The following is a 26,900-nucleotide window of genomic DNA, read 5'->3' as shown; positions in this document are numbered from 1 at the left end:
CTGATATTCTGTGAAACCTGCAGACAGTGCAACCTGGCTACAAGCTTAGTCATAATTCAAAATCTGTTTGCTGTCCTAAATCTGTGATAACAGATATTGAGAAAAATAAATGTGACTCAGCTTTTTAAATATTTCTTTCAGAAGTTCATTATTTTCAGGTTAACACTGTGACGTCTCATTTGTCATCTGGGCTTCAACATGGGAACCTTAGCGGGTGTCGCTGCTGAAGACTCACCTCTTCTCGCTGGCAACTCTTTTACTGCTATTATGCACACATTCATTTTATTATTGCTTTGTATTTATTTGTATTATATTATTATACATGTTCAGCACTGCGGTTGTTTTTAAACATGCTATATTAATAAAGTTCCACCAATTATACTGTTGTCAGGCTAGTAATTGGCATTATCAGTCGCTATAAGCCCCATAGATGTGGGTCAATAGGGGCCAACTACACCCACTAGTAGGATTTATCATCTATTCACACGGTAGATCACTGAAAGAAGGCATAAAAGAAGATGACAGCGACCTCTAGCGACCGTAGTAATTATGACAGGAGCAGAAGCATAAGTCGGGCGCTGTAGTATAGACAGTGTGAAACTCCATAAGGGGTGGAGGTTGGCGAAGATGTGTAGTTGTCTCTGTGTTCATAGTTATTTTAACCCAAAACATGGTGTTTTTCCATAAACTAAATTAAGTGTTTTTGTTGCCTAAACCTAAAGAAGCATTTTTGTTTGTGTCCAAAACGTGACGTTTCATTCAGTTTTATAACGTGTTAGAACGTGTTGCTTTTAAGTTTCACTTTTACAACGTAGTAGGTCACTAATGACCCGCATCTATGGGGCTTATAGCGACTGATAACGCCTATTTAATGGCCTGATAACAGTTGAATCGGGTGTGAAGTTTGACTTGACTTGAGGTGTAGTTTTTGACCATACTGTCAAGGGTGGCCAGCGAGGAGTTTACATTCTTCAAAAACACAAGTTATTCTTGGTCACATTAAACGCTTTTTAAACGCTATTCTTTTTTTTACATTTCCTCTTATTTGCTGGTTCCACAGCATGTTGGACAATCATTTTGAGATCTGTTCAAAGATTATTCGAGTGAAACAGAGGGAGTTCTGTTTTTAAATCAAGGAGCATATTCAACCAACCCGACCACATCTTGGCAAGTGCATTTTAATTGCTGCCTTTAGGACGTCAACATGTTCTATCCACCTATAAAAACAACAGTCATTCTGGCGTTTCACTGAATTCAGCGAGCCGTCACATTCTTTTACCTCATTGGGAATTTCAGCTTGCCACTGCAGACGTTTTATCATACTTAATTACATGCTTCATCATTTAAAGATTTGTTTGGCATTTCTGCTTTATTTGACAGTGAGAGAGACAGACAGGGAAGACAGACTCGAACCCAGGCTGCTGCGGTAAGGACTCGGCCTTAATGGTATGCGCTGTTCAAAACATGGTGCCGCCACAGTATTTAGAGTGTGCTGGAATCTATTGATGCTAGAAGATCAACATGAGAAAGGGTCAAACAGATATTAATGGTTGAGGAGTTTGTGCTCAACAGACAGACCCGTTTCTGCTACCACTTGTGACTCTGCGTGTCTACGGAGGTTAAACATGTTTCTTTACTGCAATCACAACTTGTGGCTGTCTAAATACGATAGAGGCACCATATCAAGTATGAGATAAAGTATGATAAGAATGCTTGCAGTGGCAATATACTGCAGATTAATTTCCTATAGCATCACAGAATCTGATGGGTCCTGTAGTGTGGTGTTACACCGGTATACCTTCTCAATTCTTCATTGATCATTGCTTTTATTGGGCTTCATTACTCAATTGTTAGCCTTGTAATTTGTGTTTTTTTCTTTTTTTTCCTCCTTACTTATTGTGTTTGTTGACATACAATAAATGGGCAGAGAGTATAGAGTTAATATTGTTCATTAATAAAAACACAAAGAAATATGTGATTGCTAACCACAATAACTCTATAACAACTCCATAGGCGAGCTGCTGCATATAATTTAAAATACATTGAATTGAATGAACTACTAACATGAAAAAAGGCCTACATTGCCAAAATTGTGTCTAAAAAACACTGCCACCCTGTAGTGTTTTAGATTTTATTTCTTTTAATCTACCATGCCATGTAATGTGTTGTCACTGTCCCCTACTGGTGAGTTTTGGAACTTCCATGCAACTTGAAGCAATGCGGCAGGAAACGAACACAACTGTCGAAGCAGAAATACACATCATTTTTTAAACATGTGTAACACAGACGTTTACAAAAATGTAAATAGCACCAAGTTGACGTACAGTACCAGACAAGAGTGTCCACACAGAGGATGTCAAGTGTGCTTGTCAGTAGAAACCCGTAGCAGCGTATTAGTCCCATATCATCCCCTTTGTTTAATCATTTCTCTAATACAAACATCATAACAATGCAGTCACTTCATATAAGTTAAAAAAAAAGTAAAATGTGAAAACAAAACAATCATGATCGGAGGAAAAAAAAAACGAAAAATGCCCTATAGAATAAAATCTCAAGGGAAAATATTGCCCATCTATACAACCATAGGTGTGTCTTTGTATTCTGTCTTCCTCTCCTCACTTCACTAAACTGAATACCCGCGACATCTGGAGGCACTGGGGACGGGGGGGCTTACGGGAAATGACTTTCGCTGGTTCAGTTAATTTGCATCTGTGCTGATGGGATTTGAAAGAGAGAGGAGAGAAGCAGAGGAAGTCACTTGAGCCTAATGAGAAGCACACATAAGTCTCTTTTTGAAGAAAAAAAAATATCTGTAGCTCAGATGCTACTGGTCTCATTTTTGGTTGGCTGCTTCCTTGTTGCAGTCTTTGACCTCCCCTTTCAGCTCAGCTAGCTGTTCTGAATGGACGGCCAGGGTGCCATTCACATCGGCCAGATAGGAGTCCGAGTGTCTCTCGAGCTCCGCCCTGATCCTCTCCAGGTGCTCCGCCAGCTCCCCCAGGCTGCTGCACTGGCCCTCTACGTGGCTCACCCTGCTATCAACGTTCTTCACCTCCTTCTGCACTTCTATCGCCGTGCTCCGGCAGCCCTGCAGCTCCCCGGCCAGCCGTCTCTTCAGGGCCACCAGCTCTCCCTTCAGCTGGGCCAGCCGCCTGTCCCCGGCCCCCAGGAGGGAGGCCTGGTGGCCCACTAGTTTGGAGATCCCTTGCACCTGGTTGACTATCTGGTGCTCCCTCTGCACCCAGGAGGCGTTAGCGTGCCCCACTTCACTTGCGATGAATCTAAGAGAGTCCTTTAGGCCCTTCAGAGTGCGGTTCACAGAGTTAATGTTGACCTTCAGCAGGGTGATCTCTCCTTGAACGGTGCCCTCCGTGTCCTCCTGGGCGATATGGAAGAGCAGGTTCATCAGGGTGTTGTTTAGGCGGTCCAGCTGGTTAGAATGGGTGTCCAGGCGATTGTTCATCTTCCCCATCCCCTCACACTCCTCCTCTACTTGAGTGCCACTGACACCCCCTGCTGGCGGGGTGGAGGGCGGGCAAGAGGAGGTGCAGAGGAGCTCCAGGTCTATTAACTGTTTCTGAATGCCATCCAGGTCTCCCTCCACTCTCCTCCTCACAGACTCGATCTCCGTCTCCAGCGCCGGGACCACCTGACCCTCAAGGAGCGCCGGAACGGTGGCGTTACTCAGCTCCTCAACGGCCACAAACACTCTCTCCTCCAGGGTCTTCAGTTTGTCCTCTAGCATGGTCTTGAAGCCGTCCAGACCGCCAGGGAGCCCCATTACTCCATATCCCTCTGTGGCGTTGAGGCGGCCCTCTATGTCCACCAGGCGGGTCTCGATCAGCGTCTCCACGTGTATGGTCTGGTCGGCGAGGGCGGTCTGGAGCTGTCTCTGAGATTCTGTCAAACCTTTAACTGACTCCTCCAGCATCAGCACACGCTGGGACAGACTGTTCACCTGCAATAATCAACAACTCATTAGTTCTCTAGCGATTAAATAAAACGTCCCGTCATACGTATGTAGAGATGTTACTCTCGCTGTTGCATCTTCTGACATGTAACAGTATTTAGTTAAAGGAATAGTTTGAGATTTTGAGGAATCCCCTTATTATTCGCCTTCTAGCAGAGACTTCTGTGGTATTGATCTTCTCATCTAAAGCCTTTACACACCGGGAGCGTGACAAATAAACGACACAAAAATGCGAAATACTGACCAGCGAATATTACGCATCAAAACTATTCATACCGGCAGTGATGCAAATTTGCAACACTTTTTCAATAAAAGGTTTGAATAGATTTGCGCAGTGCAGAGGACCAACTACCAGGATCCTATTGACCCAGAGCAGCTCCTGGCAGGTAAATTGATGTATAGCCTAAACTACTGTAAGCTATTTTAGTTTCCTTTTAGCAAAATGCTCTGAATCAATTTTCTTCTGGTAAACAGTTGAACAGTGTATAAGGGCTTTTATTGTGAAAGGTGTGAACGGAAGTTTGCCATCTTGATTCGGACTATAGAGCCTATGTGTTGTTGTACACTATAGTGTACGTATTGAATATGTCCGTTCCGCACAACTTCATTGATTGATGCCTTTAAGCTCAGAAAAACTGACCTCATTCCAAAAACAAAAATGACGCTGCTTTTTCGCCACGTAACATTCACGTTCTGAGTGAAAGTATTCATAACAAAAACAACTGTTCGAAAGAATATATGGACGTTTGAAGAAAGCAAATAAGCATACAGCCCAAGATGTTAAACTATTCCTTTAAACCTTCTGTCAAAATGTTGGTTGTATTGTTCTTGATGAGTTTTCTCTACATGGAAACCCCACAAGTACATTTTTTTCAGGACTGTCTACTTGATGGTTTACTGCATGCTGATCACATCCATGTCCTACCTGTCCACAGCAGCTCTCAGTGAGAGTCAGGCCCTGGATCTGAGCCTGCAAAGAGCCCAACTCCTCCCTTAGCCCGGTCTCTCTTCCGTCCAGAGACTGCTGCATCTGCTCCTGGCCATCCATGTGCTCCCTGTGGCACTGGTTCTGCACCGCCCCGATCCTCTCGTCACAGTGGCTCTCCAGGCCAGTCAGACGGCGCTCGAAGCCGTCCAGGATCTCAGCCCGCACGCTGGCCAGCTTGGTATCGAGGATCTCATCCAGGTAAACGGTGGAGCTGGGGCCGGGGATGGGCCTCCCTCGAGCTCCTTCCAACAGGCTCTTCAGCTGGCCGTCATGACCCAGGACCATCCCCTAAGACGACGTACAGGTGAGAAAGAGGAAAAAGTTAAGCATTTAATACAGGAAGGAGGCCTGATCAATCTGTGCAGATACTGTATCAACAGTACCTGAATCTCTTCTAAGATGTGAGTTTTGGCTCGCAGGTCATCCTTCACTTCTGTCACCCTCCCTGCCAAGTCTCCAAATCCAGGGAAGCGTTCTCCTCCATCCAGTCTATCAGGAGTCCCGTCTGGGATCACCCCGAATCCCACTGCAGAGTCGGACACGCGGGGAGGGTTTGGCAGCAGGGACACCAGGATTTTGTTGGTGTCTTCCCGGAGAGACGTGCGCAGTCGCTCCTCGAGGCCCGCCACCACCCCGTTGAGAGTGTCCAGGCCCTGGGTAAGGCGACGCAGGTCGTCCTCCATGCGGTCCAAACGTTCACCGGTCACTCCTGAAACCCCAAATTTGTTTCCTGTATTTCCACAAAAGGGGAAAAAGGAGGATGTTCTTTTAGAGAAAGAGAAAGTATGTGCCCAGGGCGTCATAATAATTTGCTTGGTGGATGTTCTCACCATAGTTTGGTCTTCCACCACCAGCAGGCACATGTCCTGAGGGTATTGGTCTGTGGTCAGGCACGCCGGGGAAGGGTCTGCCAGGCTCCAGCTGGCCTCCTCCAGGCCTGTGGTCCACGGGGGGTCTAGGGCCATGGGGGAAGCCCTTCACCCCCGGGCGATGGGGCAAACCGCCGCCCTTGAAAGGTGGTATCATGACGTCAGGCAGCGACGTGGGTCCATCATAGCAGCTTTCTCCAGAGTAGCCGGGACAACATCTCCACTCCAGCTCGGTCACCGTTTTATAACCCACCTTGTACTTTGGTTTGTAGAACGTCCTGTACCTGAAGGAGACACGATGGAGAACATGTTACTATCAGAGGTGATGTTACAACAGACATATCAGAAGTGCTGCATTTGTTTTGACTAATTAAGAGGACAGAGCGCAGGCCGAGGATGGGCGGTGCAGAGCAGAGATAAAGGGATGAAGTTGTTCTTCATGGGATTAAACGTGGATTAGAGGGAGATTAGGAGATTAAGACAAAGTGTAACATAAATTATGTGGCATCAGAGGATTGAACCAGGGTCAGCACCCAACTCCAGTGTTGTCTTGTCTAAGCTGAATCAAACTCACTCTCTCTCTCTCTCTCTCTCTCTCTCTCTCTCTCTCTCTCTCTCACACACACACACACACACACACTCACATACGCAGTCATTCATCTGTGTTTTTTTTTTAAAAGAGAAAATCCTTTCATTTCCGCTGTGTGGGGTTTTTTGAAAGGCATATTAAAAAGTATCACAATATCACATCTAGAGGCTTCATGAGCATGAATGCATGGACCTATCACACATGCAGATACACTCTCTTATATCTGCAATAGATTGCTTAAATTGGTATTACTAATAAGTATTACTTCAGACCTAAATTTGTATCACGATACATAAATGATACTATTCTGAATGTTTTTGGGTGTTATGTTTATAATTTCATAAAGGTAAGACTCCAGTCTCCAGTTGATCCAAACTCAGAATAATCAATAAATGAGAGGAGCTCTTCAGCATTTTTAATGTGCAGAGAATGAAATGGTGCTCACAGTAGCTGGTGTTTTTTTAACTAACATATATTTGTTTTTTATCAAAATTGAATTAACACCATTTTGCCCCCCAGTGGTGTCTCTCTGTAGAAGAACTCTGACCACAAACACAGCTGTGCATGCAGCTGCACATCATGATGTGGATCATGTGAACACCAGAGGGCAGCATTGATATAGAGTAGATTCTACAGTGTTCCCCATGCTGCAGTTCCTCTTGGAGTAATTACTCAGTTTAAACTTCACAACCAAATTCTTTAGGACTCAAACTAAACAGTCAAAGGTTTCAGGTGGAACTTTAGCTGTTTCATTTATTGTATTTTTGTTGTTTTGTCTGAAAAACCTACATGACAACAGGACACTTCTGACCCCAGATGCACTTGGTGGTGTACTCGGCCTTCACGTAGGTCGACACTCCATCCTGCATGGTGCATGAGATGTTCTTCTGGACCACGTAGGCGCAGTGGTTTCTGTGGGGACAGCAGAGTAACATTAGAGTTAAACAAGTTACAGCATTGATTTATCAACACTGCATTATTCAGCTCATTAAAGTTGACAACAGCCCTCTTTTTGCTCTGTACCTGTAAATATATGAAAGTTACGATACGATACGATACGATACGATACAATACACAAACAATGTAAACCACAAACAACATACTGTATATTGCACATTACTCATATTGCACAAGATCTATATAAAAACAGAATAAATAAAAGATACAAATAAGACTACCATGACGCTATTAAAGTTACACTACATGGCTTTTGCTGAACAGGAAGGGTCAATTTTATTGTGCATCATTTACATCTGCAGTGGGTAGAATTGGAGCAAATATGGTCACTATATCCTGACAGTAATGCATGAGACAGGTAATCTGAAAAAAATCATGTGCCTCTGTGTCCTCCGGTGCTCCTAATGGCATCTGCAAGATTTCACAGACCGGAGCAAAACAACCAATCAGAGCAGAGCTGGAGTCTGCCGTCTCTCGGCAGCTGTCAATCACTCGAGAACTCCGATCAAATGGTCAAACTAGGCAGCGCTGATCAAATATGAATCAGTATTCTGTTACTGTAATGCCTATTTCTCACCTCAAATGTTTTCAGAAACATCTTGTAGTGTACTGTTTAGCTGTAAAATGAGAAAGTTTGTGACCCAGCAGCCATGTTGAGATCAGTTGAGGAAATACCAAGCACCGCCAACCAACCAGAGCAAACTTTCTAATTTTACAGCTAAACAGTACACTACAAGATGTTTCTGAAAACACCTGCCTCTGTTGAATGAACAGCCAATAGGAACGCTCTCTCTCTCTCTGAAATGACCTGTGATTGGCCAAAGTCTCCCGTCAAAGGCTAGATTATTTAAAGCCTGAAAACAGAGCCATGAAGAGGTGCAGAAGTCTCACAACACTTGAATTACAATATGCTGAAAGATTATTATGGATTTTTTGCCGCCCCATGATGCCAAAAACATTCTGCCTACTGCAGGTTTAAACTTTGTGTTTTCTCTCAAAAATGTCTCACTTCAAGCAAACAAATAGTTGCTCAAATAACACTTCATGATATTTAGTCATATTTCCCATAAAGCACTGCTGCTGTCTGTGTGTGTGAAAGCTTTACCGTACTGTTTACTTCAATCTGTCCTCTATTCTGTTGTATGGTGGGTCTTTATGTATATTCATACTACTCAGTAGTAGTTTAACTGTGCCTTAATTGCTGGTCTTACATTCTTTCTTTGTTTTTATAAGAAGCCTTGTAACACTGGTTTTATATAATGTCACTAAAACATAACTTTTCTATCTTACGTCATCTTGAAATAATACAATATTAATAATATTCATTTTTGGTTTGAAACATAACCAGATGTTATAAGCTTTGAAGGGGTTTTCATGGAAGAGCTATATGTTGCATTATAACTTATGTATCGAGTGATATAAGTGTTTCATTTCAAAAGAACATATTCATGGATCGCTCCGGCATCAGTCAGAATGATGACGGAGGATGTTTGCTGAGCTTTGTCTTGATGGATTGTCTTGTGTTTCCATCTAGATAAAAATTCCCTCCCAACTCAAAACTCATTTTTTATTGACATGGTCATTGATTTGAGCTAAAAGCATGGATGAAGACAAGAAACAAGAAATGTTTTCAACCCTTGGAGATCTCAGATATCCACAATCCAACACATAATAACTTCACTGTAGCTACGTTGAACGGTTGTTGCATCATGCTGGAGCTGGACCTTCTCCCTCTTTCTCCCTCTTCTTTGCCAGTGCAGCTATAGCAACTGCTAAATGTTCCACTGGCCCCCGTGCAACACAGGAAACGATGATCTGCGCTCTTTAGACTCACATGTGAAGCATTTCTTACATTCAGGGGGGAGCGTTTAGCAACACATGCAGCTGTTTCGTGACAAATAGAAGTGTTTGGAGGAGCAGGGAGGGACACAGGGGCCGAGGAGGGTCTGCATGCCAAGTTAACAGGTTCAGAGGGCTAACAGGCAGCCTGTCAGAATCTGTGAGAAACCGCTGCACTGCTGCTGCCGCTTTACACAAATCGCTGACTGTGTTGACAGCGTTTGTGTGTGTCTGTGTGTGTGTGTGTCGCCACTCTCCCTGTGTTGACATATGTTAATGGCGGTGGAAGGAAAAGGGCAGGAGTCAGAATGACAGAGCCCCTTTCATACCAGCCCGACAACCTGCTGCCAGGTCATGCGTTGTTAAGGAAGTGGCGGTTATGACCTGAACTGATGTGGTATGATGGGAGCTCTTAAAGCACTTTAAACCCAAACAGGCAATTTACTGGCTCGCTGCAGATGTTTTTCAGTGTCTGGAAACACTGTTTTTATATACAGTATAACTAGTGCAGTGCCCGCTCAAAACGTGCCTGTTCAGAACGGGTATTGCTCTGCCTCCGGTGTCGCTGCTTGCAGCTTCTTCGAGCACCGCTCATCCAAACAACTTCACACTCGACAATGCTCTCCCTCGGGTCCGTGAGCAACTCACCTGCCATGACATAGTTGCACACCCTAGCAATGCTCGAGTATGTGCGACATGTCAATCACAAGGAAGCCACGCCCTAAATCATACCCTGCTTTATGGTCTATTTGACTCTAAATGTGATGATAATTTACTAAATGAACATCATGTTGAATTGAAGAAGACTTGAAACTAGTGATTGAGACCATAAACTCATGTTTACAATGATTACTGAGGTAATAAATCAAGTGAGAAGTAGGCTCATTTTCTCATAGACTTCTATACAATTAGACTTCTTTTTGCAACCAGAGGAGTCGCCCCCTGCTGGCTATTAGAAAGAATGCAAGCGTAAGGCACTTCCACATTGGCTTCACTTTTCAGACCCGGAGGTTCCCACTGGCTGTACCCAGCATGCCGTTCGGCGGTGTAACAGTTAATATTGTAGCGAGCAGCAGACATGCATACATACACAGAGAGACTCCTTACATTATAGTTAGATATGGTGCTTGGGTATATGAAATGAAGACTTTAAGCTCATGCTGACAACACAAGTGGTGCTGCATCAGAATTTCTGACAGACTTTCCCTCAGATGAAAAACTCCTAACAAACTCAAGTACTGTTTCCGTGCTCAGTCTGATGATGCCGCTGTTATAATGCTGCTAACAATTTGCTTTCATGCTTTTTTTCCCCCGCCACCACCCCACCTGCAGGCTCTTTTCTTTACGATCCCTGAGGTGGGAAACTTAACACTGATCACTCCCTCTGCTCTCATCTGCTGCTCACACAACACACAGAGCCCTTAGCGCCAAAGTAAATTATATTTTTCCTCATTTTTTTGACATGTGAAAAATATATTTGTATAAAGATCACATTCACGTGGCGATGGTAATAGAGATTCCCGGAGTTAAGAAAAGCTGACGTTACTTTCATCCAGAGAATATCAGCACTTGAGTGAATGGTTTAAGCATTATATCGTAAAATCTCAATAGTGTTTAATAGGTATGGTTTCCTCCTCATATATGACAGATTTATCGAATGCAACAAAAAGCTTAATGACTTTGGTTTTTATTAGTAAAAGCTTCTCTAAGCATTATATGACAGCTGATGGAGGGCAGTGCATGAGTACGTCTGTGTATACAGTACAGTAAGTGTGTGACCCCTTCTCACATTACACGCAGAGACGATCAGAGGAGTGAAAAGTGACCATGTTCAGCGATTTGTTTGTCAGGTGCACATCTGGGTGGGGAGGGAAGCCAATGACCTTCAGACTCACTCACAATGCCTGAAAAGTGCAGGAATCCAGATGTACATGGGATGAAAAAAGAAACTTTCTGCTGCTCTCTGTTTCTGCCTCTCTCTCCCTCTCTCTCCCCGGTCCACTCTTTGCCTGTTTTCACAGATCTGTCGATGTCATTTGGGTCTGTGAGTGATATTTTATCCTCAGGGTCTTACAGACAGAGAGGTTCTGGCATTTGAGAGAATCAAAGTCGAGCGCTGAGATAAATCCTGTCCCTCTGTGCCGCAGTGTCGGTCGGGGCAACTGCAGGTCACCCTCTCTGCTGTATAAAAACAGATCTTTATAGGTCCAATGCTGAGTTTCAACTCGAGAGATAGTGATAGGGTGTGAGAGCTGCACAGACACTGACACACTCTCACACACATATGACACACATGCAACGGATCTCTTTTTTATCTTACATCCACAGAGACCACACAGCTCTGCAGGATGAGGATTATACGAGCTTTATCGACAGAAATACGAACCCATGATGTGCAAGTAGTCATATGTGAGAAGAAAAGTGCCGTCTTAAGTGCTGTAGAGTAGGTGAGAACTTTGTTTTGTCTGCTTTTGTGTGCGTGTGGAGGATCTCCAGTCTGGAGCAGACAGCACTAATCTGGACACTTTGGGGAAAAAAGGATGACAAGTCCTGATCCAGCATGATCTGACATCAGAGGAAGAGGAGAGAGAGAGAGAGAGAGAGGGGGGTGCCGGCCTTCTCTGCGCTATTTTCACACCTCATCCCACAGCCAATGTGGCACAAGGAGAACAGTTTTATCGAGTATAAATACTTTCTGACATTTGTTTTAGCACTCGTTGGTGACAGGTGGGAGTGTTTGGCCACACAAGGATAACCCAGTGAGTGCCAGACAGTAAAAGTCACTTAGGTCAAATCCACTTTATTTACGACTCACGTGTAAAAACAACTAGCATTTGGCAACATACCAATAGATGCAATAGATCATTATAATTGCAATGTTTGTAGATATTGTAGAGCTTGATCTAACTAATTGGTCAAGGATAAATGAGTTTTTAAACAAGATTTAAAGACGTCAACCAAGGGCAGGTGAACTATTCCTTAGCTTTGGGGCAGCAACAGCAAAGGCCAGATGAGCCTTTAAATTTAACTTTGCCCATGGGACAGACAAAAGCACATGGTCAGACGACCTGAGTGACCTAGAAAAAGAGGAGTGAAAAAGGTCAGCGGTATGGGAAGTCCCCAACATGCGTAATAAATTCTAACAAGACTAAGAGTTTACAGCCAGAACAGCTAAGTTCTGTGGGGATGTACTTTGGCACAGCAGTGCTTTGAACTAAATGCTAAAGTCAGCATGCTAACATGCTCACAATGCAGCAAAAGCGTGTAATAAGAACGTCGTTCTAGGTGCGTCATTTTCATGCCATGCCGTCTGTAATGACTGCAATGTAATGACATAGAATAAAAGGGGAGAAAGACTTATAATGGCAGGCAAGAGGGGAGGTGGATGGGTCCAAAAAACACACAACTTTAAACCAGGAGATCGGTGTTTCGAGACCGGTGTTTTAGTTTTGTAAGTTACATTATTGACGTTTGTGACTTCTGTACGTATTTTACTTAGTTTACCTACTTATTTTAAGGCCAAGCATGATGTTTTTCTTAAACCTAACTAAGTGGTTTTGTTGCCCCCTGCTGGTACTGCACTTTCATACACGCGTGTAATATTCACTCCCAAAACGTGACACTGACATGCTATCCTCTGGTGGACAGGAGGGTCTATTACACGCTTTGATGTGATATCTGGTTGACACAGCTTATGAAACTCTAAAGTCCCTTTCACACTTGCAATCTATCCCTGAAATGTTCAGAAACATTTCCTGCATGGGGTCATGTGTGAATGGGGGCAAAGCACCAAAATTATTACAATTTATCTCGAGGCAACCATGAATGTGTTTACCAAATTTCATGACAATCTGTCCAACTGACCGAAAAAACAACCGACAGTGCTAAGAGAGGGCTAACAGTTAGAGACTAAAAGTCTCGCTAGTATAGACCTTGAAGAATGGCCATACTAACTGACCAAGGTCTGAGTCAAATTACTTGTTTACTTATTTACTTTGCTTACTTAGTAACTTATTGCCCATTTGACTCTTTCACAGTACAGATCCACAAAAAGACTTCCCTCAGCCAAAAATTCTAATTGATATTTCACATATTTCTAATTTTTCAATGTATTGTAAAAGAAAATCTGCTGTGTGTGTTAAAAGAAACTTACAAGCCGAATCTCACTGTAAACGGCAGGAAGACATCCAGAATTAAAAAAAAAAAAAAAGTCTCCAGTTGATACACACCCTCACTGAACCACCCAACCCCAACTGACTCAACACTGATTCAGATGCATCAGTGTATTAAACTGCACCTCCCACCTTCACCTGACCTCAGTCCTCCCCAATCAATATCAAAACAGTCTTTGCCTTTTTGTCATGTTGGGAAAGCCACATTTACTGTTTCTTGCCTCACTTTCCTCTCCATCATAACACACTTCCCCCTTTTAACGCCTAAATATTGTCTTTTTTCTGTCACTGGAGCATGTCATTTTTTGACTGCTAGTCTGGTCCCACTGTAAATATTTCCAGTATAGGATTACAGTTCCTAAATCGTTTCACAGCCTCCCAGGGGAAAAGCAGAATTCCAATCTCAGATTCTCATGTGGAGCGTTTTTGGCAAATATTATTGCTGCTAGACCTCCACCCTCTACTGAGCGCAAAATAACTCACCTTTCAATACGACCCCCTTTTTTTTCTCATAACCTCCCTCTCCTTTTTTTCTGTAAATTCTGCAAACTGTAGGTAATCTTTGTTTACTTATCTAAGCATACCAGTCCCGCTCTTGCCTCTGTTTCTAATTTCTTTTTTCTTCCTCTTTTGATTTTTCACAACGCCCCTCTGCGTTGCCTCATCATGACCCTGACATCTCCGGCCTTTCTAGTTCCGCAGTGTCACACTAATGGAGGAAAAGTGGCAGGATAAAGGGATCACCTTCCTCATTATTGACCGCTCTCTCACCTGCAGTGTTCCTGACCGTTTGAACCCAGGCCACTGCTGTTGCCTCTGACAGATTTATGACTGGAGCAGGCCAGATAGAAAAGCATGCAATCTTTAATAGGACCTTTAACAACCGTGTCTGTGGGCTAACAACTCTCCTCCAGGGCCCATCTCTTTCCATATATGCTTTTAATGAAACCTATTTCTAGCCAACTGGCAGGGCTTGAAGGTCCCATGGTGCAGGGCTGATTGACGTTGCTCTTGTGGCTACTGATTAGGGTTAAAGGAAAGACGTGATATTCCCAGCTCTTGAACCTAGGGGATCACTCTGACATTCATAGACAGAGTCAGCTCCAATGCCAGCTCTGGTTATTATACTGTAGCTTAAAGGCAAACCATTACTTTTACATGTGCTTACATTTTGGCAATCAGCCTCTAATCCTCACCGCAGCAATAAAACCATGTAGATATGCTTACAATTTAGTTCCTATTCATTATAGATCATTATAGTTATAATTTGATAACTACATAAGTTGCTTTATTGGATAATCATATATTCTTTATGTAGTTTTGTTCTATTTTTCTCTCAGAGTACGGCAAGAGGCTCAAACACCGGTAGTGAAAAAAACACACCAATGACTTATCCTCAGGCATTTCCCAAAGCACATAATCTTCTTTGAGTAAGAATAGCTCTCTGTGTTGCTGAAATAAAAGGGTTTTCAAATAGAATTGTTAGATTTGTTGGGCTCATTGTACCGAATATGCTTGGGAATGTTGTATAGAAGGTGGCTGCTGAACAAACCAAACCAACGCATTTTCTGATAACGATAGGCCCTATAAAATATTTAGAGAGAGCCGAGGTGAAAACGGAAGAAATAAGAAAACCTCATTTAAAATCTCATTGACATTTTGTAACATTAACGAACACCATTTCCCATAAGACCTTGACCTTTGCGGGTTTAACGTCAGGGTTTGACAAAAGAGGTCGAGGGGCTTCGGCTCTACTTCGAGCTTCCTCCGGATGTCTGAGCTCTTTAACCTATTTCTAAGGCTGAGTCCAGCCACCGAAACGGAAAAAACTCATTCGACCTCTTGCATCCATAACCTCAAAGCTCATGACCATAGACGAGGGTTGGAACTTAGATCAACTGGTAAATCGAATGGTTTGACTTCCGGCTCAAGTCCCGTTCAGGAACATTTCCTGCATAGGACCAAGTGTGAATGGAAGCGGGGATCGATATTCAGGGATATCTGTACCACCAATTTCCCAATTTAAGACCTCGTAACATTTCAGGGAAAATGCTGGTGCGGCTGTGTTGTGAATGAAAGCAGTAACATTGCCAACAAGGACAAGCAGCACGTAAAGGGTTGCTGTAGCTCAGTGGGTTGAGCGGGTCGTCCTTTAATCACAGGGTTGGTGGTTCGATCCCTCGATCCCCTGTACTGTCTACATGTCGAAGTGTCCTTGAATGAGACACTGAACCCCAAGTTTCAGCACACTGTTCCTAAATGCTTGTGATGGGCTAGATGCAGAGGTCAAATTTCATATCTGTATGTACATGATGATTCTAATAAAGTTTAAGTTACATCCTTCTGACGAAAGACGCTGTCACGTGGAACCAATCACAATACTCCGCTGATGACATATTTGAATCCGCGATTTGACTTGTCTCGCAAACTTGTTGAATATAAGAACATTGGCACCCGGTAAAAAAAAGCTCCTCGCCCGCCATGTTTCTAAAAATAATAAGTCTTCTGCCAAGTACAGGTACATCCGGCCTTGGATACCCTATCTTCTTCTGTTGAGTTTTATGACTGCTGACATTCGTAAGTGCTGCATTACCGCCATCTGCTGGAGGTTGTGTCTAGAGGGTAACCCACAATTTGGGAAAGTCTTGCAAGATGGTTGAGGTTAAGCATTGACCTTGAATGGTTAAGGTTAGGATAGGTCGTCAGGCAAAAAGTCACGTAAGAGTTTTTGTACGTTTTTGCACGTTTGCCTTGTCTATTCCGGCATTGCCATGGCATGTGTGAAAAGGTGCAAGACAGAAATGTTCCTGAATGTAGTGCATGTGTGAATAGTGAAAATCCCTAGTGGTGCCTGAAAGGTTATCCCAGTGATTTACCTGGAACTATGTGTGAGAGAGGCTTAATATTGTATAGTGCATTAGCCAAACATTTTAGCAGAAAGGTCAGTGAAAGCAGTACGGCAGGTGATGGTGAGGTGCTTGGGAGTTTACTGCCCAGCCTCTGTGACCCTTAGCAGGAGACTGGCTCCATTCTTGTCCTCCACTGGACACTAAACACAAACTTACAACAGTAACCAATAACCTCTGACCTCTCGCCAACTCGCTGACCTTTCCCCCCTTGACCTCTGTCCCATGCATCATCGTAAGCCTTAGGATATGTGTCTAATCTGATCAGTGAAGGCATGTGGCATCTGCTGGGATCCTAATTGATTCATTCAACGCTCATTTCCAAGTGATGGGTATATGGCTTTTATGTTCCACCTGTTGCTGTGCATTTTGTGGTACAGTGGTATGTTTATAGTGCAGCATGGTGAGAGATGCTTGTGGGGTGCTAGGCACATTTTTAAGTTAGCCTTTTTCCTTTGTGATTCATACAATTACATTAGGATTGTGTTACACAGAACAAATTAGTTTCCTATGTTTAGCATCAATTGACAAGCATACCAACTAATAACCAGAGTTTCTCTATTTTTTTCATGACTTGCTCTTGGAAATGAAGACGTAACGTCAAAAACGTCAACATTGTGAAAATATAGTAGTGTTGCAGTATTGTAACTGTCTAAGATGTCACAGTCAGTGACTAGAGGGCTGTATATTTTCTCACTGCAGCGAGTGGTTGCAATGAGTGAAAGGAATGACTGTGAAATCAAATGACTCGCTTTGCTGCCAAAACACAGATGATTCAACATGAAGAGAAAAAAAAAGTCTGCGGCGCAGCAACAGCTGAGAATTTTTAAAGATCTCTCTGAAAAACAGGCGTGTTTCGACCATGTGACTCTGTGGTCAGTAAGAAACAAGAGCTCGTATTTACAAGCTGTAAAAGCACATGAGTGAAATCCTTCACAAAATGACACATAAACAAACATACACCCATACATATATGGACACACACACACAGACGTCATAGCATGTGTGTTATTTTTAAGTCTCTATTTCCACTGACCAGTCAGGTTGACAACAACTGAGCTCATATATCTGTAGTGGTGGTCTGACACTGACACGTCCCATGAGCCCACTGTGTCCAAGGTGGGTCAGCAACTCTTGTATAAACACTATAGTTGGACACAGACAGACACATGTGGGAGACTATTACCAGCTACCAGCTACCAGCAACAAGCAACTACTGACCATCTGTCATTTAGATTTTTTTGGTCAGTCTTAGGACTGGGCAATATATCATTATTATATTGATATCGTGATATGAGACTAGATATCGTCTTAGATTTTGGATATCGTTTTGGTATCCTATTCCTGGTTTTAAAGGCTGCATTACAGTAAAGTAATTTTCTGCTAGCTGTTCTATTATTTGCCTTTACACACTTATTCATTATATCCACATTGCTAATGATTATGTATCAAAAATGTCATGGTGTAAAGCATTTGTGAAAGCACCAATAGTCAACCCTACAATATCGTCACATTATCAATATCGTGGTATTTGATCAAAAATATCATATTTGATTTTCTCTATATTGCCCATCCTTAGTCAATCTTGGGATTCAGGCTTGGAAATGTGTTTGGCATAAATTGGCATGGGTGAATATAAATAAACCTTATTGACGTCACTGTCAAATTAAATGGATGCCACTGTCATATGCCACCAGTAGATATGACCAGGGAAGTTTAAAATATCAGATATGAGGAACAAATACAGTGAAGGCAGTGAGAGAAGTTATAAGTGGTGATTTTTGGCTTATTAAAAGTGCTGGGATAGTAAACATGTGATGACAAGCTGACTGGAAATGAAAGTAAGGCGAGGGATAGATGTGGATTATATTGTTAGGTGAGAACGTTAAAGGTGGAGAGGGATACTGAAGAGCCTCCTGTTCCATAGAGGTGACGGTACATGGCAGACTGAGCAGGGCTGGGCGATAAGCAGCGCTCTGTGGCAGTTTGAGCGGAGCAGCAGGTAGCTGGGGAACTGTCCAAAGACATAACAGCTCTCGGGGGAAGCCAAGCAAAAGAGACGGGGAAAGGGAGGACAAAACTGAAAAAAGAGCCCTGCAGACCAAAACATCAGCCATCTCTATCCAGGCAAAATATGTCCACAAGGCTCTGTTTCATCTCACAGCTGCATGGCTTTAAAATGCGTTGCTTGGGATTGTTATTCCCCTCTGCTCATGTGGTTTAATATCAGTCACACATCACAGATCACTGATTAGAAACAGAAGATCCTTCGCCTCTACTTGTTGATACTGGAAGAGTTAGGTCGAGAAAAAAAAACAAGCTTTCAACAGCAATCTCAATGCAAACTCGGTTGAGACTGCTGTGTTATTGCTCATGTATTGATTGGAGATTAGTCGAACCACTCCCTTCTGTCAGCGGGTGCCCAGCTGTACTGTAAGTCTGGCCTCTAATCGAGCCCTCCTCCCTACCACACACACACACAAACACACGGCGGCTGTGAGGGATCAATACTCTTGTCATCAGCTCAGCGCCCCCCCTCGCCGCACCATGAAGACCATAATGATGCCTTTGTTTTTGTAACGCACTGTGTCATATTTGCTCCTTAATGTTTATTTCCAGCCACAGATGGTTTTAGGTGTGAACCGCAGAAAAGGGCTGATGGGTGAGTAAGGGAGAAACAGAGAGTCAATTCAGGGATCCGTTACCGAGCCGATGCCCTAACTCAAACCATATTTCTGCAACTCGCTGGTGACATGTGTTTCTCAGGGGAAATACAGTATGAGGTGGGTCCCGCTTGCGAGCACTCAAGCTACTTGGAATGCCTTTTTGAATTCAATACCCTGTAGGGTGGGAAGGAGGAATAAAACGTGCATTAGCGCCTGTGACAAAACGGAGCACTTACTTGTGACGGGTCATGGGCTTGTTTGGTGAATGGTGAGGGTTGAGTCCAGCCTTGTACAGGTTGTATCTGTTTCCAAAGAAAGGGTTGACATGGCCCCCATGGCCCCCGTAGAAAGTTCCTTTACTGTCCACCACAGATAGCCACACTCCTAAGAGAAAGAGCTGTGCAGCCAGATGACACAACTGGGTCCTCATTGTTTTTGTTTTTTTCCTCCAAGTCTTTAAAAGCTCAACTCCAGAGTCTTGAAAATGCAACTGGCTGCTGAGGAAAACAGGGTAAAAAGTGACAGTTGTAGCTTCCTCAGAGTGTTGTATTGAAGTTCCCCGGCTCACGTGCAGTTTCGTCTTCTTCAGTGGGCCCTGAAGGAGACATGGAGCCCAAACAGCTGTAGCATCAGCAGCATCTCGCCCTTTGCACGCCTTCGGTTCGCACACTAGCCACAGTCTGAGCACATCGGACAGAGCAGAGGGAAAACTAGTGAGGCTGAAGAGGGAGGGGAGAGGAAGAGGGGCAAGGAAAACAACACAAAGGTGTGCTGGAGGAGGGGTAAAGAGAAAGAGGAGAACAGGACAGAGGAAAGGAGGAGGGAAAAGTGCACGAGTGTGTCTCTAGGAAAAGTTTCAGCTCCGTATACATACACATGCACGCGTGTGTGAGACCTGCTTACTGGGCTTGAGCCTCCAAGTTCTCTGCACTCTGCATGAGTGTGTGTGCAAGAAGCAGTGTGCTGCTCTGCTGCCTCTGAAGGGGCAGGCAGACAGACAGCCTGTATTTGCATATCCCACCCCAACTCCAGCCTGGCTGCTCTGCACAAGAGGAGGACTAACTGCTAATATGATTTGGTGACTCTTTTCCTCTTTCTCATACATAAATATAAACACCCTCAGATTCAAAGTACAATAAAAGCTCTGTTACTTAATTCTGCTTTAGCTCTGTTTTGCCATCTCGTCTCCTGGTCGCTCCACTTTCTCTCCAATCTCCAACAATGTACGCATTTGTCTCTTTAATCCCTTAATGATTTTATTTCTTTACCCTCTCCTTTTCTCTGTCCATCTGCTCTGGGAGCAGCCGTACATCAAAGCGCGGCCCCAGTGTGCAGTGCCATGTGGCTTGGCTGCGGCCGCAGCCAGCTAAGACGCTGCAGATCTGGACACAATGGACCTCCTCCTTGCCTCACCGCGGTCACTCATTAAAAATCCCAGCCACAGCTTCAGTTGCGATCCACACCCCGACCCCCTGCTTAGTCCTACCGCACTTCCATGTAGTCCTTGGATTCATGCATAACTGCCTCCTGTGTCTTTCAGAAGGTTTGCCCTGGGAATTGGGCAAATTAATTCAGTTTTCTATAACAAGAGAGCGTCGGTGTCTGATCGGTGTCTCGATTAATGTTTGTTGAGCCCTAAAAAATGTCTCTAACCATTTATTGTAAGGGGAACAAGAATGTTGTTTTGGAGCTACAATTTTTCTTCATTTAGAAGAAACTAAAATCACAACCGTCCTTCAGTTTTTTCATACACCAAACATCTATTGGCAATTCTGGTGTTAGAGCCCGGTTACGCCCGGGAGCGGCACAGCAAAATGAATTTTCGTATCCTCAATAGGTCGGAAATAGATGATGCTGGAAGCTTGTTGATGCAGTGACTTTTGTAATGTTGATCGTAGCTAGTTTTGTTTGTGGTAAAATGGAAACGAATGGAAAAAGCTTAGGTGGTGCAACACAGCTAATCTGACCGCTTCCTCCATTTTTGATTTCCATATCTCGCACTCTCAAGATGGTTTAAAATTGTAAAATGATACAAATTTGTTGTCAAAGTTCCCCAAAGTTGAAAATGATGTGCAAAATAAGCACTGTGCAACTTCACTTTGCCTCTGCGAGCACTGGTTTTCTAATCTGTGCAGCATAAACGGACGAAAGGAGCCTCAAAGGGGTGAACATAGAAAAAGATGACAGGATATAGAGAACCATAATTACAACACACATTGGTTGATAGATCTACATCTCCATGGTAGTTTGAACACTCTTGAGACTTAAATATGGCAGATGCTATTATTACCCAGGTGTCAGTAGCCAATAATGGTATTTGCACCCGGGGCGGAATAGCCAATGTGGCTATTTACACCCAGGTGTTTATAGCATGGCAGAGACAATCACCCAGCTGTCCGTAACCGACATTGCTATCTGTACCGAACCCGAGCACACATTAGATACTGTATGTGTATATTTACTAAACCTAACCATGTAGTTTTGGTGCCTAAACCTAACCAAACTGCAACTGAAATTTTTTTTTTTAAAAAACAGAAAATAAGTCAACTAAGTGAAAAATAGGCCTCTCACGGAACTCGGTCTCCAGGGTGAAAGTCCTGAGTTTGATCCATTCATCCACTACAATCTACTCCTTACAGGTACTTTGTCGCTCTTTGTATTACTACTACTATTACTGAGTGTAAATTGCCGAATAGCTGCCATGTGACTTTTCTCACTCCGCTTGAATATACAGCAAAAGTTGAAGAGAAACAGCGGTTTCTGTTTAAATGATTTGAAATCTTGCTGTTGTAAATTCTGATATGACCGAAACTCCAAAATAACCGCTGATTGGATCACACTTTTATCTTTTCTAGTCTTCATGTTATTTCTAAGAGGATGATGGCTAGATGGGCAGCCCAAGCGTGACTTCTACAGCAAGTGTGGCTGTTTTTAAAAGCCATACCATGAGAAGGAAGAGGCCCGTGTCTGAAACGGCCTCTTTGTTTGGACGGTTGGTTTGCAGTGTCCTTCACACCTGTGTGTGGACTGCGCACCATTTACCCTGCTTTATTTACTCTTCATTTACAGGTCAGTGTGAAAGAAAAACACACAGTTTCACGGTATGCAAAGAGACACATCACATAAGTGGAAGTGTTTCAAAATATACAGTCTTTCAGACCCAAGAGTGCTCAACCAGCCACGGAGATGGTAGATGTGTGTTGTAGGAATCGTTGAAGAACCTTTGGTCCGTTTCTGCTGCACAGATTCAAAGATCTACGGTGTGTGAAGCTGCTGAAGTGTTTAGCCTCCTGCTGAAGATTCATCCTGTCGCTCCAGAAACTGTCACCTCGCAAAAGCAGGGAGACAGTGAAAAGGAAACGTTCTAAATCTCTGTCTATTCTGGCAGAGAGCTCTGAAATGAAATATCATTTTTCACAGAAATGACTGGCACAATTTTAAGCAGATGTCTGACCTCGCACACTGTCCAGATGTTAAAAAGGAGAGATATCTGTGAATCTCTCACTGTTAGAGTTTATGATAATTTATAGCATTAAATAGAATCAAATGTGCCTCATCAAAGAGCAAATAAAACATATCAAATAAAAATAACACTGAGAGAATCAACATTTAGTAATAATGGAATATTTGCTGTAAGCCAAAAATTTAATTTTCTGTTTGAGTTATTAATTAATGAACCAAAACAGTTTTTTTTTGGCTCAAGAGTATTTTCATTTCCTTGTGCTTCATGTAGAATAGATGGTCATTCTGCCAATATTGGACTTGTCATGTCATTTGTGCTACATCTGTGAGTTGTTTCAGATACGTATCCTTATCCGCTCCTGACTGATTCCACACTCTGAAATCTGAGATGAAATTCATACAACATTTTTAACGTCTATATCCTCTTGAGCATTGGCTAATATAATACTATTTCCTTTATGCTGAATACATTGACCAAAAATATTATACCTCACAATGTGCAATTTCCTCATCTTTATATGTGTTTTGGACTCAGGATATCGTCTCCTGTTCCAAGTGACATACAGCCATCCAGTTTTTCCCTCTAGTCCCCAGTGCCTGATAGGAGCCATCAGTATGTGGAGTAACAGTCCTGCAGGGATGAGAGACAAAGTTAATGAATCCCCTTCAGAGAAACAGGACACCACTCAATTAGTTTCATTGCCCTAACCCCGCCGTGAACCATCCCCATCGTTTGCTATCTGCAGGATTTTTACAGGACACACTATTATCAGATTTAGACACAGAGGGCGCAGACATAGTGAGGGAGAGGTAGAGACAATGGATGGACTCCAGTTTAGTGACATCAGCTACTTAGAAATGAGAAGGACACTTGATCCTTTCTTGTGGTAAGTGTCCATAGGGGCGTTTTTTTTATCATGAGGGATCGCCTCACTTCCCAGCATTGGATGATTGATGGGCTGCCACTAGGCTCCACGCACCTGACTGGACGCACACTTTGCCTCGTGGGCTGCTGCTCCCAGCTTTCAAACCGGAACCAACGTGGCAGTTCGTTAAGAAGCTTTTTCTCGTATATTACGAAAATAGTTCACCGAAATGTTTCTGAAAACATTTTATGCAAGAAATAAGCCACGCAGTTGCTGAATCCATCTTTATCTTAGATAAAGTTAGTTAAAAAGTTTCTCGGGAGTCTCCAGAGGTGACGAGTCACGCTATAAAGTAGCCTAGACCTCAACTTTATGCAAATGAGGAGCGGCCAACGCTACGCCACCGTCTCTCGAATCAAATTAATGGGAAAAAGGATGCATCCTGTGTACATGTGCCATTGACCTGGAAAGCGACCCAATCTTCATACAGAAATGAAGACGAGGCGAATAGCCATCATTTATATCCCTATTCCCAAGGTGAGACCAAGAGAGTTGGTGCACGAGTACAAAAACTCTGTGTCAAAAGATATGCAAGAGCCAGAGAGCGAGGCAGTTCAGCTTTAAGGTATGAAAAAGCAACAATATTTTACTAGTGCATTTCACTTAAAAGACCAGTGTGTAACATCTGGCGGCATCTAGTAGTGAGGTTGCAGATTGTAATCTCTCACGTGTGCCAAGCGTGTAGGAGAATTACACAGGCTGACCTAAGAATGCGAATGGCCCTCTCTAGAACCATTTGTTGTAAGAGTAGTGTAGGTCATTTGAAAATAATAGAGTCAGAGCGTAGAGTGTGTGTTTACGTGGAAAGTGAGTGGTGAAGCAAGAGAGAGAGCGGCAGCGAATGTGTGTGAGCGAACAAGTGAGCTAGTGGAGCAGAAGACAGAGTTAGTTTAGCTCTGAGAATATCAAGTGAATATACAGTGGAAGTTGCAGTTTGTGCAGAAATAAATGCTGCAGCTCCTCAAGACCAACAGAGGTTTCCCGTTTCTTGTTTCCCTGGCTGAGTGGAGTGACGGGTGCTATTGACTCCGGCCCAAGCAGGAACAGTGGTTTGACCATTCTGGGCTACTGTAGAAACATGGCGGCTGGCTCCGCGAAGTGGACCCGCTCCCTATGTAGATATAAACAGCTCATTCTAAACTAACGAAAACACAAAGATTCTTATTTTCAGGTGATTATACACTAAAGAAAACATACTTATTAATATTATATTCCATTTCTGCGAATAGATCCCCTTAAATGCTGCACACGCTTCCTTTAAAATCACCTAAAAAAACAAACTAAAAGAAATTAACATTCAATTAAGCCACTTGGTGTGTTAATTCCTTGGTGGTATGACCCTCCATCACTACCACTATAAAATCTGCTCGTTAACATGTGACACCAGCAGTAAAATCAGGCCTCCGTCTACAACAGTTCAGGATGGACGGTGATAAATTACACACACTCTCCACTCTGCGGGCATTAAAGACCCACTGGTGGTTTTTCCAACCAAGAGAGAGGAAGTATTCTGTTTTGGTTTGGCTCACTAGAGTCAGAATGATTTTGGTTATTTCACATGCAAGATTTCTGTACTTGTTTTTTATATTATGCGCTTCTCACTGGTTTGAAGTGGACGGAGCTCAGTTGGAAAAAGGTAATGTTTTTTGAACAACACACCAAGGAGTAGCTATTGTGGATTGAGCTGTTACACACCCTCAAATAAGGGGGACAAACACAGGATTTTCACAGGGGTCAAAGGGGCCTTCCTGTGATGGAAACAGCTACTTTCTCCACAATAGGACCAGGAGGATATGAACTCATAAAGATGTAGGTGTGGGAATGGAATGGCCTTTCAGAGTGCGCACATGAATGCACAACAGTCACTTTTTCCTCTTCTCTTTGCGACAAAGCGCTTCTCGATGTCGTTGTCGCTCCATGTCAGGTATGCCGGTGTTTACTGTCTGTCCAGGTCTGTTCAAATAAGTGCGATAGGGTTTCAATGGGCTACAGAGAGAGGGCCACATGTGTTTGAGACAGAGAGGCACCTCATTGAGTCTGTGGTGGCAGCAGCATCTCGGCTGTGAGAATGTGACAACTGTTGCTGCTGAAACAGAGTCCCAGTGTGAGCTGGAGATGACCCGTAAACTTCCTGGAGTTTTCATCGGAGAAAGCTGGTTGTTGTCTGCTAAAATCTGTGGCTCTTTGTTTAAACGCTTCATTTTAGTTTCTGACACTGCGAGTAGCAAATAAGTACAAGATATTGATGCACTGCAATAAAGGGCTCTGTGTTTTTTTTTTTTGTTAATCAAGTTTTAATTCTTGCACTAATTTTTACACCAATATCACAGGCAAGAATGTTCATATTGGACAATTTTGCAAAACCTTTGATTATATTCACTGACAACATTTATTTTCTACATCCAATGCTGCTGTTTGCATTATGAGACAACAACCTTTGGCTGTATATCATAAAGTATCAGCCGGCCAATCGCAAACTTCATGGGATTTTATTGCTCTCCCACAGATTTGCAACGGTCTGCTGACTGTTCTGCTCCTTTCAGGCTGCTGCGTCTTCTTCTATACGTGCAGTATTTGCAATGGCATTAACTGTAAATTCATTTGAAGTGGTGGCCTGTTCGAGTAGGGGAGAAAATCAAGTTGAATGAGCTGCTGCTGAGCCAGAAGAGCGGGCCATTTTTCACTCCTAGTCTGTCCCTGGTAGTAGCTGAGGTCATTTTTCTTCTGGATTTTGTTTGACAGGTGCCTTATGATGCATTGTGATACTTTCATGCAGCTGAGGCAGGAAAATATGAATGCTAATATTTATACTTGTGGGCTGAATCGATCATGGGTAGTCTGTATTTACCCATAGTGTTGTTTGGATATGACTCTAGTAGAGGCTAATGTTACATATTGGGAATGTTAGCAGTTAGTTTAAATAAACATGACTATTGTCTTGCACACAGCTCATTCAAATAATCATTTTAATCCTAATATTATCCTCAGGGAATTCTAGCATGTCTTTGTCACACAGAGGATAGATATACATTTACATTTTCTCCACCCAATTCCTATTCAGCTCTCCATTAATACATAGACATCTTAACTCAGCCTGCTTTTAAAGCTATAATCGGTAATCTTGAGAAACTGAGGATGCTAGATTTAAAAAATTATCCAACCGAAAAAACGAACCCAGTGTTGCCAACTCCTTACCAATGAAAGTAGCTAGCAGCATTAGCTGCTAACTAGCTCCAAAAGTCGCAAAATCTAGCTTGAAAGTTGTAGGCAACATTGACAATTCGTTCCCTCAGGCCTCCCTCCAAAACCACTCCCCTAGGGCGACCGTATTTTCAAACCCCAAACCGGTCTACCGCATGATCATGTGCGTGCACATGCTAATATGCACGCACCATAGGTGTTTTCATCAGGATGGCTTACTTTGTGCACTTGTGGCATATTTGATTATGGGGTGGGATCAAAAAGAAGGCATTATTAAAGGGGGGTGCATTAGAGGCTGTGACAATCATGACTTATCACATTCACTACTTTCACCTCCTTTAATCACAGTGCTATC

At 43.1% G+C, this 26,900-nt stretch overlaps 1 protein-coding gene across 1 annotated transcript in view; it reads right to left on the bottom strand.

Annotated features, from left to right (window-relative positions):
• Window positions 1-1,809: 1,809 nt before the first annotated feature.
• LOC119490471 (EMILIN-3) overlaps window positions 1,810-26,900 on the bottom strand; it is a 58,634-nt gene continuing 33,543 nt past the window's right edge. The window contains exons 3-8 of the mRNA XM_037773890.1: window positions 19,193-19,727; window positions 7,206-7,328; window positions 5,789-6,111; window positions 5,342-5,688; window positions 4,896-5,246; window positions 1,810-3,958 (exon numbers count right to left, since the gene is read on the bottom strand). Of these exons, the coding sequence (XP_037629818.1) occupies window positions 2,834-3,958; window positions 4,896-5,246; window positions 5,342-5,688; window positions 5,789-6,111; window positions 7,206-7,328; window positions 19,193-19,386 (2,463 nt within the window). The 5' untranslated portion in view covers window positions 19,387-19,727 and the 3' untranslated portion in view covers window positions 1,810-2,833. The remainder of the gene's footprint in view (window positions 3,959-4,895; window positions 5,247-5,341; window positions 5,689-5,788; window positions 6,112-7,205; window positions 7,329-19,192; window positions 19,728-26,900) is intronic.

Source organism: Sebastes umbrosus, chromosome 6 (assembly GCF_015220745.1).
Source record: "Sebastes umbrosus isolate fSebUmb1 chromosome 6, fSebUmb1.pri, whole genome shotgun sequence".
Classification (NCBI taxonomy): Eukaryota; Metazoa; Chordata; class Actinopteri; order Perciformes; family Sebastidae; genus Sebastes; species Sebastes umbrosus.
The sequence above is the reverse complement of the archived record's forward strand: the minus strand, read 5'-3'. Positions and strand labels throughout refer to the sequence as shown.